Here is a 15,222-nt window from a genome sequence, read left to right on the forward strand (position 1 = left end):
TAGCAGTGTTAAAAAGAAGAGGCTCACTTTAGGGTCCAGAACACTGTCCCTTCTAAATGTGGGCCCAGACCACAACCTTGACCCACCCCATTAAGAAGCAGCAGCCACAGCCAAGTTTTAATCATTTAATTAACATCTTCGAATGAAACTCACACAGAGCTTTTTCCATGTGTATCACTCCAGCTTCAGAGCAGAGGGAATAGATTGTTTGTATAGACATATCAAAGACTCAGAAACTTAAAGAAATATATATGTGTGTGTATATACATACACACACACACACACCTCTCTCGAACATTTTTATGGAAATTAAAAATCAGAGGCTTTTGGTCTCTCCATGTGCACTAGGTCAAGCTCATTTACCCAAGAGGACAAAAGGATTGCCTTTTGGAGGTCCTCCCTTCTCCTTTCTACTCTGTCCCACCCAGTGGGGAAACAAGCTCAGAAGAATCTAACTGAAGACAAGGGGCTCCAGTAACATAGGGAGGGGAGGGAAAGAAACACAGAAGGTGGGCTCCCTCCTACCTCCAGCAGCTCCGAGGCTGCTGCCAGGGCCTGGTGTCATGGAAGCTTTGGCCTGGTCCTGGTTCCTGGTTCCTGGTTCCCAGGGGGTTGCATCAGGAGCTCTGAGCAGAGGAGTGCCTACTGACTGTCCTCTTTCCCCAACTCACTGGGCAGGCACAACACATACCCAGCAGCAGCTCTCCATTACCCAAAGGGCAGGGAAGAACATTGGTTTATAGCTACAGAGAGAAGAGAATAGTGAGAGAAGGCCATAGGAACCTGGGATCTCAGACCACATCCCCTGTGTTCCCAGCTCTTTTTCCGGGAGGGGGTCAACCTCTCTCCTGGGTGGAGGAGAAGCAGCTAAAAGCAAGGTCCCTTGCCTGGCTCAAGCCTGAGTCACTGTTGAGGGAAGAGGATCAAGACAGAAGGGGTGACCTGGTGACAGCCATGCTGCAGTGGAAGGAGGTACTAGGGCCACCCCTGTGGAGCCACTGGGCCCAGTGAGGAAACCAGCTTACCAAGATAGGTGGCACAGGTTGAAAGTGGAAAGGTCAGCAAAATTCCTGGAGGAGAGATCAGTAGCAGAGGCTGATGTCTAGGGGGGAACCACCCAGCCTGCCCCTAGGAGCGCTGAGTTCCCCCTCATTGACTAGGGAAGAGTCTGTCATAGAATGCTCCTTTGGCTTCCCATCCTGTCACTCAACGTCAGCTCCCCCCAGTGGAACCACCTGTGCTGCAAGGCAGCTGCAGAAAGGACGTGCTCGGAGCAGAGTAAAGGTCAGAGGATGAAATCCATAGGGCCGGGTCTGGGCCCGCTGCCCAAATAGGCTCTTCCCTGCCAGACACACCCCTCCATCCATGTCCTCAGTACTGCCTGTTGAGGTGACAGGAACCCAGCTTTGCCATGGCCTGTGGCTCCGGCCTCTGAAGAGTCGTGCCCGCCCACCCCAACCTGATCAAGTAAAACAGGGCCAAGTGCCCCATGACGTGACTCTCTACTCTGTTCTCCCACTCTCTGAGGACAGAGAGAGCCTGTGGACCTCCCCTCTGGTTCTTTCTCCCCCACCCATTTGGGCCCTGGCAGTCTCCCACTTCCTGTCCCCTGCATGGAGCACCTGGCAGAACCAGAAGGCAGGAGGCTGGTTGGTGGTAAGTTGAGGCACAGGAGGGCTAACCCCCGCTGCACCTTTTGTGCTTTGGAATTCCACAGCCCCACTCCTGCCTCCAGCCTGGAGAAGCCTGTGGGAACACAACGACTTGCCTACCTCCAAGAACTAAGAAAAGTTGCAAACGGGATCGGAGGAGGGGGACAGATTAGTCCCAGCCGTGGGCTGGCTGCTGGGGACTGATGCTGCTGCCATGTAAACAGGCCCCTGGAATGTGGCTTCGCAGGCCCTGGAGGATGGACATGCAGCCACTTTTCAAAAGTGCTTTGATTCTGGACTACAGCATGTGCATGATTTGGACATTTTTTAAAAAAGGAAAAAAAAAAAACCTCAAGTGAGGTGTTCTGTTCCCAATTCTGTGGCCTTGAGGCCAGCAGGGGGCACAGACACCCACTCTCACCAGCTACCTCCTTCAAGATGAGGCTAAGGCCAAGACTGAGGCGGCAGCTGCCAGAGGTGAATCCATTCAGGAAAAGGCATGAGAGCCGGATGACTTGGAGGACAGGAGCCACACCAGGCTAGCGTAAATATTGAAGGCCGTGGAGGTTAAGGCTGCAGGCGTCCTCCCTATTAGGTTAGGTGTCTGCCGTATCCTCTCATCCTTGGAGCCGCTCAGGTCCCTGAGATTGTATTCCTGGGATGGGTCAGCAGTGCCAGCAAGGTGCCTGGTGGTCAGACCAGCTCTTTCTGTGGGTCTGTGGAGAGAAAAGAAGGGACACTCAGCAAGGGACCCCCTAGCTTGGTTCTGACCACTAAGAGCCCAGGGCACATCCTCACCCCCTCACTTTACTGATCACGACAGCAGCTCTGGGCTGGACATTTTACAAACGTGCCCTCTGCCACTATAATGTATCGCTGCCTCACACTTTACAGTGAGGAACCCGAGGCTAGGATGGGTAGATAAAATGGCAAAGTTGGAATTCAAACTTCAAATTTCAGTAGGTCTGACTCCGAAGCCCCACAATCCATGTTCCTTCAGTGCAGCTCATCAGAGGTGACAGGTCACCCTTCCCAGGCACCCCGAGACCAGAATCCAAGAGCAAATCCCTAATGGCAGGACTTCTGATACCTGTTTCCCATGACCAGTGATGGGACCCACACCCCACCCCTCCCTGCCCACCGTACCTGTGCCAGGCAGGCCCAGCTTCTCCTCTGGACCCACCCGCTGCAGGACACCTCCATTCTCTGCCAGATCCTCCTTAGTCCTGTCCTCGGCATGGGGGAGCCCGTTGGTGGGAGGAGCAGGAAGGGGCTCAGCCCGAGGAAAGCTGGGGGAGGTGGGGGGGGCGACTCCCCCAGAAGGCTTGCGGGCCACAGGCGGGGGCGCCTTAGGTGGCTTCTTTGGGGCCTGGGGTGGCCGTTGCTCTGAGACGCTCCGAAGTTCAGCTATCAGGTTCCGCTGGAGGTCAGCCTGGGTCTCAGGGGACACGGGCCGCTCCAGCTGCAGCTTCTTGGTGCCCTTGGAGAAGATGAAGCTGGCCGTAGAGGCAGGGGACCGCGGCTCTGCCTCAGGGGGTCCATTGGGCTGGGCACTCACAGGGCCCACACTGGCAGCCAGATTGGAGGCCTTGAGCCGAACAGCAGCGTGGAGCCCTGAAGAGGCAGGTGCTGGGCTGGCCCGCCCTGACAGGGCCCTTCGCAGTGGCTTCTGGGGGGCCAACGGCCCTGACGCTGGAGTTGGAGCCGCTGTGGGAGTGCCTACAGAGCGCAGCCGAACCATCTGCAGGAGTGAGGGTGTGACCAGGGGTGCACCAGCATCCTCCCTGGGAAGGCCACCACCCTTGCTGCAGCCCCCCGGTTCCTTCCGAGGGACCTTGGCCTGAAGCCCTGGGACAGAACCAGCAGCAGATGGGGCTGGCAGAGATGGAGAAAGATCTGGGGTACCACAGGGCTGGCTCTGGAAAGAGACAGTAGCTAAGGAGGGCTCCGGGGGCCGTGAAGGGTCTGCAGGCTCAGGGCCGGCCACAGAGAAAAAGGCCTCCTCGGGTGGAGGGAAGTCAGCCATGGACAGGTCCTGCTCCTCCGGTGCAGGAGGCGGGGGTGGGGGCCAGGTGGGATCTTGGAGGGCCTCCTCAGCAGTCTCCGGGGCAGACAGGGCCTCCTCAACCACCTCTGGCTTCTTAGTGGGTGGCGGTGGGGGGTGATAAGATGGGGGTGGGGATGGTGGGGGTGACTGGTCTTTGGAGGCACCGGGAGATGCCTGAGGTGGGGTTAGGGATGTCTGGGGAGTAGGTGGGGACTCAGGGCTGGCAGCAGTGGTAGAGATGGGCCCAGGGACCACAGCAGGGGCAACTGGAGCAGGGGCAGCTTGGTTTGGGCCCTTGGGCTTAGAGGGAGGGGGGGATAAGGGGGCAGGCACCTTGGGGTGAGGAGGTATGACAAACCTGTCACCCAGGGCAGTCGACACGTGCGGACCAGAGCGGTCTGAGGGCGCCGGATCAGAGGAGGAGGAACACAGAGACGTGAGGGAGGAGGAGACCGAGGCCCCGGGAGATCGAAGGGAAGTGACACGCTCTGGTTTAGGGGGTTGGGCCTTGCCTGGGGAAGCAGGGGCCCCTGTTAGACCCTTGGGAGGGAGGGTAGGGGTACCACTTTGGCTCGAGTATCCACTGGAGGGTGAGAGTGTCCGTTCTGGGGAGCGTGGGGGACGCCGGGAGCCACCTGGAGACAAGCCAGGCACCCAGCTCCCTGCTGAGCTGGATGGACAGGGTGCTGCCCCCATCCCTTCTGACCCGCCGCCAGTGGTGGGCGGCCGGGGCAGCTGTTGCTGCTGCTTCCGCTCGGGCTTGGGAGGCAGCCCCAGGGGCCCATCATGTGCTGCTGAGCTGCGCTGATGGAGCGAGTGGGTCCGGCGGGGAGGTGGCGGGGGCCGCTTCAGCTTCCGTAGGGACACACTCTGGCCGGACAACTGGCCACCGCTCCGAATGCTGACAGTGTCCGAGGCCTCGGCAGTGCTGCCCCCGCTGGGAGAGCCCCTCCCGCTGCCCCCCAGGGGAGGGGGCGCCACGTTACTGTTGGCCACAGAGCCCTCTGGCCGGCCCTCTGAGCCACCCTTAGAGGAGAGGGTGGAGCCGTCAGATACAATGGTCTCAGAGGACTGAGAGTGGCTCCAGGTGTCACTAGAGGAGGAAGGGTGGCGGCTGCGGGGCCGCGGGCTGGAGACCGAGGAGAAGTGGCCCAGCGAGCGGATGGAGGCCGGGCTGGCTGAGAGCAGGCTGCAGCGGCTCAGCGTGCGCAGGCTGCAGCGGCCCAAGGCCACCACATCCACTGTGGGCGGCAGCACGGCGTGCGGGATCAGCTTCGACAAGTAGGTGGCCTGGGGCGAGATGGACATGGCCGGGCTCAGGGGTTCTGGAGGCCCTGCCCCTCCGGTCAGTCCGGGCACTGCTAGGGACATGGGCCGGGTCAGTGGCAAGGGCCGGGGCCCCGTGAACCGGCCAACGAGCGTGTCATCCCGGTAGATGCGGTCGATGTGGCGCTGCAGCATGGCCTCTGCCTGGGCACCGGCTTCGGCCTCCGCTTCCAGCGCCTGCAGGGACACCCTGGCCCCTGGCCCTGAGGCCGGGCCCGCCAGATGGCCGTCCACCGTGGGGATGCGTACAGCGTCCCGTGGACCGGGAGGCCGAGGAGTACCTGGTGCCTCACGTTCATTCCACAGGCCTGGAATGGACAAGGAGGGCGTGGGAGTCAGCAGAGGGGGCGGCCGGGGCGGCCAGGGCTGCCCGCCCACAGCCTCCTCATCAGGCGCTCACCGAGTTCCTTCTGCACGTGCTGTGGCAGTCCCAGCACCGTGCTCCGCCGCTCTCGTCGCCGGCGCCCTGACTTTCCAGATGATTTGGGAAATGAGTCATGCGGTCGGAAGGTAGAGCCTGCGGGCGAGTCCAGGGAGAGAAACTGTTAGAGCAGGTCTCGGGGCACATTCTGCAGAGCACAACTTTTACAGAATATTAATAAGAACTCTGTGAGAAAAGGTTTCCACAGTCAAGTAGGCATGGGCAAAGCTGGGTTAAACAAAGCTAGACACTTTTCTGCAAGCCTTCTGGAAGCCTTTACTAGGTCAATAATGATGATTTCCATTTAGAGAACACTTATTAAATGTGTTAGCATGCTAAACACTTGGCATTCATTCCAATAAGGTACGTATTCTTATCCTCATTTTTCTAGAACATCAAACAGAAGCACAGAGAGGTAAAGTGTTGGCCCAAGATCACACAGCTGTAAATAGCAACACTAGGCTCAAAACCAGGTTTCTCAACTCTTCACTGTCCTGCTTTTCGGTTAATGCTCATTATGAACCTCCAAGAGGACACAGGGTACTATGTTTCCTGAATCCACTGAATCACAGTCTTGGGAAACACTAGATGAGGAGGAAAAGGGAAAGCTGCAGGTGCTGGGTGCCCACCAACCCCTCTCCTGCCCAACAGTCCTGGCTGGTGAGTGGATACCTTTGCGCTGGATCATCTCAGAGCGGACGGAGAGAGCATCCTCTGCCGTGGAGCTCTCAGCTGTGTAGGACGTGGCCTGGCTGCAGAAGGAGATGCTATCATCATCCGGCCCGGTCCGGGAGGACTATTGAGGGAAGAAGGATCAGCCCAGAGGCGTGAGTGGGGCTTACCTTTGCCTCCTCAGGCTCCCCTTTGTAACTTCTGACTCAGATTCACCCCCCACCGACCTGCCCCAGCATCACCTAGCACTGAGCAGGCATCAGCTAGAGCTACCCTGGACCAGCCCTCAGGGGCATCTCATCTAGCCTTTCATGATACAGAAAGGAAACACATCCAGAAGCGTTCAAAGACATACTTGTCAGAGGTCAAGCAGGGAGAGAGGAATACATCAAGACTGAGCTGGGGGCAGGGCTCACCTGGATGCTCTGTGTGTCTCCATGGTCCCAGGCACCCTTGTTCAGTTTCTGTTTTTCTGAAAGGCATCAGAAAGGTATGCTGAGCCAGGCCCCTGACTTTGGGAGCTGAAAGTAGCGCTGGAGAGAGGAGGAGGAGGTTACCTTGGTGCTGGAGGGAACGGAGCCCCTCCTGGGCCTGAGTGTGCAGCTCTTCCAGGTGAGGCGGTCGCCCACTGGGGAAGAAGACATTGTCCTGGTGCTCATCCACTGCAGACCCTAGCCCCTGGCCTGGCCCCACACTTAGTCGTTTGTCACCCTCAGCCTTGGCAGAGCCTGCTGGGAATGGAGGAGGAAGGAAAGTGAGGCCCAAAGGTATCTGGGCCCTGGGAAGGCACAGGCACTGCAACAAGGGCGCCCACAGTCCCCAGAGTGCACAGGGCACCTGCACATACATGCAGTGCCTACTTCCCCCAGTCTGTACTCACAACCCACAGTCCTGGGGTATACACTCAATATACACAGCCCCCAAGTACATACACAAGCTATAATCCAAGTGTACGTATATCTGAGCACCCACACCACACAAAGGGCCCCATATAGGGCACCATACCCAGGGCACACATGCCCACCATATATGCACACAACACCCACAGGCTTCATTCAGTATGTATACAAACACATAGCATCCAAGTAAAACCACATCTGTGTACCCACACCAAGAGCACACCCAGCCGCCACATATACACATGACACCCACAGTCCCCATTCTGTATATACACAAACAGTACCCAAATATACACACAACTGTCACTCAGGGCCCCATGCAAGACACTCCAGTGTACACATAGCCCATAGCAAATACATTTCTCTTGTCTCCAGATCCTGAGCTCCACTTTACAGGAAAACAAACCACCTCTTTGTACACCCCATTGGCCCAGGTCCAAGAAAAAGACACATGGGACACTAGGAAGGGGTGGGCACCAGCAAAGGTCATAACCAGATTCCCAGGAAGTCCTGGGGTGGGGGCTAAGCCAAGGATATGGCCACTTGGGTCCCCTAATCACCCATGCAGCTGTCCCTTAGTGGAAGGGTAGGCTGGGGAGGGGAGAAGAGGGACCCCAGCCACTCCACTCCCCCTGAGGCAGCTCCAGCCTCTCTTGGGGAACAGTCCCAGGTATCCCCCTCTCCTGGAGGCCCAGGGCCCTGGTGCAGAGGGGTCCATTACAAAGGACATTGTTACAGGCCCCGCCCATGGAGGAGCTGGGCATCTAATCCTGGGAATAGGGGCTGTGTCAGCACTTTGCAGTCCCAGCCCCCCTTTACACGGAACCCACAACATAAGCAAAAGCTCTGGCAGGGTCACGTGACCTTGGCAGCACCTTGTGGAGGGACAGGAACAAAACAAGCCCTTTAAAGGGCCACGCCCCAAGATCAGGGTCTTCAATTCAGACACCTGAACTGCCCCTTCTGCCTTCCTCAGCGCATTCTTCAACAGCCAAGCTCCTGCCCAGGGAATCCTCAGGAATCCCACAAGGTCAGAGCTAGGAGGTCTCTCAGTGATCCTCCTCTCCCCAGCCTCCTGATTTTACAAGTCCACAAAGAGGCTCAAAGAGGAAAGGTCTTGCCTAAGGTCACCCAGCAAATGGGAGTCAGAGCCAAGACTAAACTCCAGGTTTCCTGAGGGGACTCCTGAATCACACTCAAACTGGGGGCCCTCTGGCCCCCACATCTTAATCCAGGCCTGAAAGCCCAGTTCCTAGGAAGAGGAGGGCATAGGCCCCTCCCCTCAAAACTTCACCCCCCGGCCTCTAAACACGATTCCCCTGATCTGCTCCCCAACTTCCAGGGGCGCTACTTTCCTTTCGACTCTGCTCCCCACGTCCCATCCTCCCCCACACACACTGAGTTGACCCGGGAGGGGGTGCACTACCTCTTGGAACTGAGGTATTGGGATGTACCCAGTAAAGCGTGAGTACCCCGGAGGAAGGCAATCTTGCCCGAGGACTGCAGGCTTCAAGGTCAGAGACACCTAGAGCCATCCTCTGAAACACAAGCAGAAATCAAACAAAGGCAGTAGGAAAGCGCTGGACAAAGGCACCGCGGCGGACAGGGGACTCTGGCCTCATTACCAGCCCTCATCCCCCACCCCATTGCCTTCCCCGGCCTTGATCCCCCATTCTACGTAAGGGTCTGGCAAATGGGGGTGTCGGGGATCCCTTATCTCTCCCCCAGCCACACCCACTCACCCTTCTTCTTGAAGAGCCCGAGGAGCGCCGGGAGGTGGCGTCCCAGGAACACCACCATGACTGCCGACGCCACTCGGACCGTCCCCTACGGTGACCTCTCCAGAACGCCGCGCGATGCCTTCACCATAACCCAGCGCTGAGGGGATGAGTCCGCCCGCCCAGCAGCAGAGCGCCGGCTCCAGGCAGAGGAGGGGGAGGGGCTACTCTCCAGGTCCTCCTCCCACCTTCACCACTGATCCCGCCCATCCACCGACCCCGCCCCTCGAGTGCAGGGTAGGAGCAGGCACCTTCCCAGACTCTGACAGGGAAACTGAGGCCCGAAGTCTCTGGGTGCTCGGCTCTTGTGCAAAGGATGACTAGAAGGGCCAAAGATACTCAATTCCAGGGGCAGCCCACTACCCCTGTCCCCAAGTCCTTTTCTAAACAGTCATGAGCCAGTGCTAAGGCAAGGGTGCCAGCTGCCAGATGGTGGGTGGAAGAGCCACTAGACTAGACTTGGCATGGTGCCCACCCCCAAGTCCTCCTGGCTGGTGAGGGTGACTCCCTGGGGAAGGGGCTCTCAGCATGGAGCAGCCCAGCAGAAGCCCAGCACTGCCTGGGCGGATGGCAAGGACACTGGCAGAGGTCTCTGGAGGAGCAGGAGCCAGCCCAGGACACAGTGCTGGGAAGCCGGGGAGATGCCCAGAGCAGAATCACAGTGGCTGGTGCTAACAACCCCTCACGTGAATGTCCAGCCCCAGACTTTCCAAAGGATTATCTTCCCACTTCAGTAATGTAACATCAACAGCCAGAAAAGCACTGTGAACTCGCCAAGGTCACACAACAGAGGCAGGCCTTCAACACAGACCTCTTGCTCCTCCACAGCCCAGGATTCTTCTCGCTGGTCTCACTCTGTGACTCAGTGACTCTCTTGGATCACCAGGCAGGGAGAACAGAATTAGCCACAGGTGAGGGCAGTAAGAGTGGGGGGCAGGAGGGAAGGTACTTGGAGGGAAGTCAGGTCCAGGTTCAAATCCAGCTCCATCACATACAAGTCATGACCTCACATGGAAACAAGGCTAAGAACTCCTCTAAAAGATTGTTGTATCCATTCATTTAATCAGCAAATATTTATTAAACTAGTACTAGGGGCTACAGCTATTGGAAAACTTTTATCTTGTTCACCAGTATATCCCTAGTGTCTGGCACATACTATGAGTTCAATAAATATTCGATGAGGGGCCTCCCTGGTGGCGCAGTGGTTAAGAATCTGCCTGCCAATGCAGGGGACACGGGTTCAAGCCCTGGTCCGGGAAGATCCCACATGCCGCGGAGCAGCTAAGCCCATGCACCACAGCTACTGAGCCTGCGCTCTAGAGCCCGCGAGCCACAGCTACCGAGCCCCTGCTCCGCAACAGAAGAAGCCACCGCAATAAGCCCATGCACCGCGACGAAGCCCACGCGCAGCAACGAAGACCTGACACAGCCAATAAATAAATAAATAAATAAATTTTTATAAATAAATATTCGACGAATACACGAATGAGGTAAACTAGCAAACTAATTTTAGATAGTGAGGGCTGAGGAGACGTGACAGGAAGTGGGTGACTTCAGGGGGCATCAAGGAAAGGCTATTGGAACTGAGACCTAAAGAAGGAGCCAACCAGGGCAAGTGCTGGGCATAGAACCTTCTAGAAAAAGGCAACAGCAGGGACTTCCCTGGTGGTCCAGTGGCTAAGACTCCACACTCCCAATGCAGGGGGCCCGGGTTTGATCCCTGGTAAGGGAACTAGATCTCACATGCCACAACTAAGAGTTCGCATGCCGCAACTAAAGATTCTGCATGCCGCAATGAAGATCCCGTATGCAGCAACGAAGATCCTGCGTGCTGCAACTAAGACCTGGCGCAGCCAAATAAGTAAATAAATATTAAAAAAAAAAAAAAAAAGAAAAAGAAAAAGAAAGAGGCAACAGCAAGCATAAAGGTCTTGAGGCAGGAGTGGTGGGGTGGTTTTCTCAGAACAGAGAGGAGGCCAGTGTGGCTGGAATATGATGAGCAAGGGAGAGAATAGCAGGAGATGAGAAAAGGCAGGAGCCAGGTCAGGTAGGGCCCCAGAGGCCTTGGCAGAGTCAGGATTTTATTCAAAGAACCCCAAGAGGTCAGTACTAAAGGTCCAGCTGAGTATTGACGGTGTTAAAAGAGATTCCCCCTGGCAACTCCAAAAAGAGTAGTTGAGGGACTTCCCTGGTGGTCCCGTGGTTAAGACTCCGTGTTTCCCCTGCAGCGGGCATGGGTTCCATCCCTTGTCGGGGAACTAAGAGCCTGCATGCCATGCCACGCGCTGCAGCCAGAAAAAAAAAAAAAAAAGAGTAGCTGAGACTGTGGAAGAGGAGGTCTGTGAACTATAAAGTGCTGTCCCCCAGACTCACCTGAGGACACCCCTCTCTCACAGCACCTTTTTCTCTCTCTCTCTGAGTCCCTAGGGATCTAAGAATTCACAATGGCTCCCATGCTGCAAGATCCTCCTACTGGTCCTTCCCCATTTGCTGTGCCACTTCTCAGGGACCACTCATGCAGATAGCTGAGCCTTCATTCTCTAGAGAACAAAATTCTGTGGGGCTAGATAGTATATAGCCTCAGATCATTGAAATCTAGACAACACTCTTAAGAAGTAGGCACATTTTTTTTCTTGGCTATGCTGTGCGGCTTGCGGAATCTTAGTTCCCCAACCAGGGGTTGAACCCAGGCCCCCGCAGCGACAGTACCGAGTCCTAACCACTGGACCGCCTGGGAATTCCCAAGAAGTAGGCACTTTTATCTCCGTCTTACAGATGAGGAAATGGATACCAGAGAGGGCAAGCATTATAAAGCTGGTAAATGGCGGGACAGCATTCACACTCAAGACCACTTGCATCCAAAAGCCACGTTCTGCCCACTGTGCCAGCTACAAACCTGATCTCCCTCTGAAGAAGGTTTGGATGACCCTACCATCCCCCCAAATTTGAGGTTTCTTGACCACATCCTCCCCTCTTCCCTCCCTCTTAGGCCAGACCCATCCATCCCTCTTATTAGTCCCACTCAAACAGAAAGGAGCAGTAGACCGACACTTGTAGGGTGACTAATTCATGCCAGGCACCATGCCAGGCGCTGGTGGAAGGCAGTCTCTACCCTCACAGATCTGACAACAGTACTCAGAGATACTCTCCTGGTAACTGGCCTGTGAGGCTCACAGAGCCAGGTGACTTCCCAAGCTCTGGCTGGTTCCAACCATGCAGGACAAAGGCGTGCTCAGCTTCTCCCAACCAGGGAAACTAAAGGCTGAGCTCTGCTAAGTCAGGGGTGGGGAAACCAGCTCATCAAGGTCCCAGGCCCATAGCTTGCAGTCGGGGTCACAGCTGCAAATTCCCCAGCAGGATCCAAGGCTCTCACACTTGATAGCGTCTGGTTCCCCCAGCAACACCCGTCCCCCCGTCCCCCCGCCCCCCATCCGCGCCTTGGCCAGAGCCTGAGGTCCCTCTGAGCCACCCCAGGCGCAGGTCTACACACCTGTAGCTTGTTTGGGGAGAGGCTCAGCAACCCGAGTCTCGGATGGAGAGCATGCACCTCACAAGGAAACTGAGGCCCAGAGAGCGGAAAGACCTTGCCTAAGGCCACACTTGGGAGTCCGGGTTCCAGGACCTTCAGCCCCAGCACAGTCCAGAGGTGCAGCCTGGGACTGAGGCTCACCACGCAGCCTCTGCCTCCCCTACCTGCCCAGGGGAGGAGGCTTCCCGGATCTGAGACGATACCTTGCTCCAGGCCACGCAGAGCACACCAGGAAGCACACCTGCAAGTTCCGGAGGGAGCTGAGATACAGACCACCAGCAGAAGTGTGCAGACCGCACCTCCAAAAAGCCTCACTGGGGCCATCCCCCACTGGCTGGCGCTCTCACCACCATGTCCACAAAGCACACCCACACCTCCCTAGTCCACACGCTCCCCCACACCCGAGCGCCACTGTGCAGATTCACGCAGGGCCCTGCTGGGTGGCTGCGTGTACACAAGGGCAGATGCATGTACCCACTGCTCTGGGGCCCCCCTGAGCCTGGAAACAGAGAGGAATAGGAAAGGGAGTCCCTGCCCCCGCCCCCCAAGGGCACGTGCACCTGTGCGCATGCGTACGCACTGTCTTGGCAACATCCTCCACGGGGTGAGGCCTCAACCTGCCCCATTCCAGAGCAAGGGGCGGGGGCTGCGGCGCGCCCCGTAGCCAGGCCGGCCTGACTCAGGGGAGAGGAATGAAGGGGGAGGGCACAGCTGCCCAGGTGGCCTTGCTCTGGAGCCAGGATTCAGGGTGTTTGGAGGCCCCTAAGTCTCAGCCCCTCACTCTTGTACTGGTGGGCAAACCAAGGCCCAGAGGGGACCCGAGCCTTCCCATAGGAGCAGAATCCAGAGCATAAGTAGATTTTATTCTCTGAGAGGCAAGACAAAAGTGAATATAACTCTCAGGCGGAGGCGCTTTACAGTTCTCAAAACACTTTCCTCTGCTACTGTCGCGAAGAAAGCGAATGAGAAACCTGAAAGGGAGGTGTGAGTTCCCTTCTTACAAATGAGCACAAGGCTGGAGGGACAGTGACTTGCTCAAGGTCACCCAACCAGGAAGTGGCCGAGCCCAGAACCTGGGTCTCACTGCAAACGCCTTAGTGACCCTAATTCTCAGGAAGTTAAGGGGTCGGCGTGGGAGGGAGGGGGCCATAGCCTCAGTCACTGCCCAAAGTTGGGGAGCTCTGCACCCCACTTCTGCACGAGGGGAATCTCCCTCCTTCCTCTTCTCAGTGCAAAGCCCCAGCCTAGCCAGGGCAGAGCTGACAGGCCGGTTCTAAGGTAAATACTGGGGAGTAGGGAGCGCCTGGGACAGGAAGGGGAGGATCCCATCCTACAGGCGCCTGGGGGAACGGGCAGTAACACAGGGAGGAATTAGCTACCATAATATTAGTAAATGTGGTAATGAGTTTCCAGGTCAGTATCTGCTGCCGACAGTAACATAATAATCTCTTTCGGCCAGGGTGCGATCCTGACTTTCTAAAGCCCTTTCCTTTGTTCCTTCAAGGCATGATTATCCTCATTTCATAGATGCCGGAGAGGCAGCCACCATGAAGCCAGGAGAGAAAAAGGCTGGGAGTCGGAAGGTCTGGATTCCAGGCTTTGGACAAATCAATCAGCCTCTCAGGGCTGCAGTGTCATCTGTAAAGTGGGACTAATACCCACCGCACAGAGTGCCTGGGAAAGTTAAAGCCACGCAACCAAGTGTAAACACAGTGTTGTCATCAGAGGGAGCCTCTGCCTATCCGGGCGTGGGGGCCTTTTCACTTTCAACGATGATAAGCCAGCATTTACTGAGTGCCAATTGACTGAGACACACATGGTCTCACTAAATCCCCCTCACCATACAGAGGCACTCCCCTAGGGTTAGTGACTTGCCCAAGGTCACACAGCTAATAATGGCAGAATCAGGATGTGAGCCCAGCTCATACTGGCTGCTGTGCTTCCCATGCCCCTAGAAGCCTCCTCTCCCATCCACTTCTGGAGCTCTCTTCAAATCTCAAGTGGAGTTGAGAACCATTATTAAGATAAGGTCTGATAAGGGACGCTTAACATCAGCTTCCTATCAGCTCCTCAGTGACCTAGCCCTATCTGGCAACCCTAACTGCCCCCTGTTTGGGAGGAAAGGGAATTCGGAGCCCACACCAGATATCCCACTGCCCTGGGAGTCAGAGGTCCTAGGCCTGAGCTCTCACTGCCCCTCAGTTGAAGCATGATCCTGAATCAGACACTGCCTGCTTCTGGGCCTCAGTTTCTTCATCTATGAGGTGGGACGGTTGGGGAGATGATCTCTAAGCAGCCCTTGGCATGTATGACTCTGCCGCTAGAAGGGGGGAGTGGTCCCTCACTTTGGGTCAGGACCTGGGGCAGCAAGGGGGTTCAGCTTATCTCAGATCCCTCAGACCAGAGAGGGCTGGGCCAGCCCCTTATCTGGAAGCCCAGGGCTCCCACAAGCAAGTCTAGACATACCGTTGGTCACAAGTCTCCCCACCCCCGTAAAGGAGAGGAAACAGGAAGAAAGGGGGCAAGGGAGGTAACAGGAGCAGGTCTTCTCCCAGCTGCGGTCACTGGTGCTCTAGGTCCAGAGGCAGGGCGGAGTCTGACTCCACCAGTGACTTAGTCCCTTCCCTCAATCTCATCTGCAAAGTGGGAACAATAAACCCTATCAGGAGGAGGGCCATGTGTGTAAGCCTGACAGTATAATGCATGGGAACAGGAAGAGGACAGAGTGCTGGGGGTGCTCCTTGAGCTCCCAATTCACATCCTCCACCAATCCTCCATACCTCCCAGGACCAAGTGCCCAGATGGCCTGGGGCTGGGAGGGTTGAGTTGGATTCCTGAGAACCAAGGCCAAACAATCCCAGCAGGTTACAATGTCTCTGCAGCAGTGAGAAGGCCTCT

At 56.5% G+C, this 15,222-nt stretch overlaps 1 protein-coding gene across 3 annotated transcripts in view; it reads right to left on the reverse strand.

Moving 5' to 3' along the window:
* Positions 1 to 111: 111 nt before the first annotated feature.
* NHSL3 (NHS like 3) overlaps positions 112 to 15,222 on the reverse strand; it is a 29,014-nt gene continuing 13,903 nt past the window's right edge. For 2 of the 3 annotated variants that reach the window (XM_081223920.1, XM_081223921.1), the window contains exons 2-7: positions 6,676 to 6,846; positions 6,535 to 6,590; positions 6,119 to 6,242; positions 5,426 to 5,542; positions 2,799 to 5,333; positions 112 to 2,368 (exon numbers count right to left, since the gene is read on the reverse strand). In XM_081223920.1, the coding sequence (XP_081080046.1) occupies positions 2,346 to 2,368; positions 2,799 to 5,333; positions 5,426 to 5,542; positions 6,119 to 6,242; positions 6,535 to 6,590; positions 6,676 to 6,846 (3,026 nt within the window). In that variant the 3' untranslated portion in view covers positions 112 to 2,345. Of the gene's footprint in view, positions 2,369 to 2,798; positions 5,334 to 5,425; positions 5,543 to 6,118; positions 6,243 to 6,534; positions 6,591 to 6,675; positions 6,850 to 15,222 lie in introns of all 3 variants that reach the window. The other variant, XM_081223919.1, reaches the window with a different exon arrangement.

This window comes from Mesoplodon bidens (genome assembly GCF_964165515.1).
Source record: "Mesoplodon bidens genome assembly, chromosome: 2".
Classification (NCBI taxonomy): Eukaryota; Metazoa; Chordata; class Mammalia; order Artiodactyla; family Ziphiidae; genus Mesoplodon; species Mesoplodon bidens.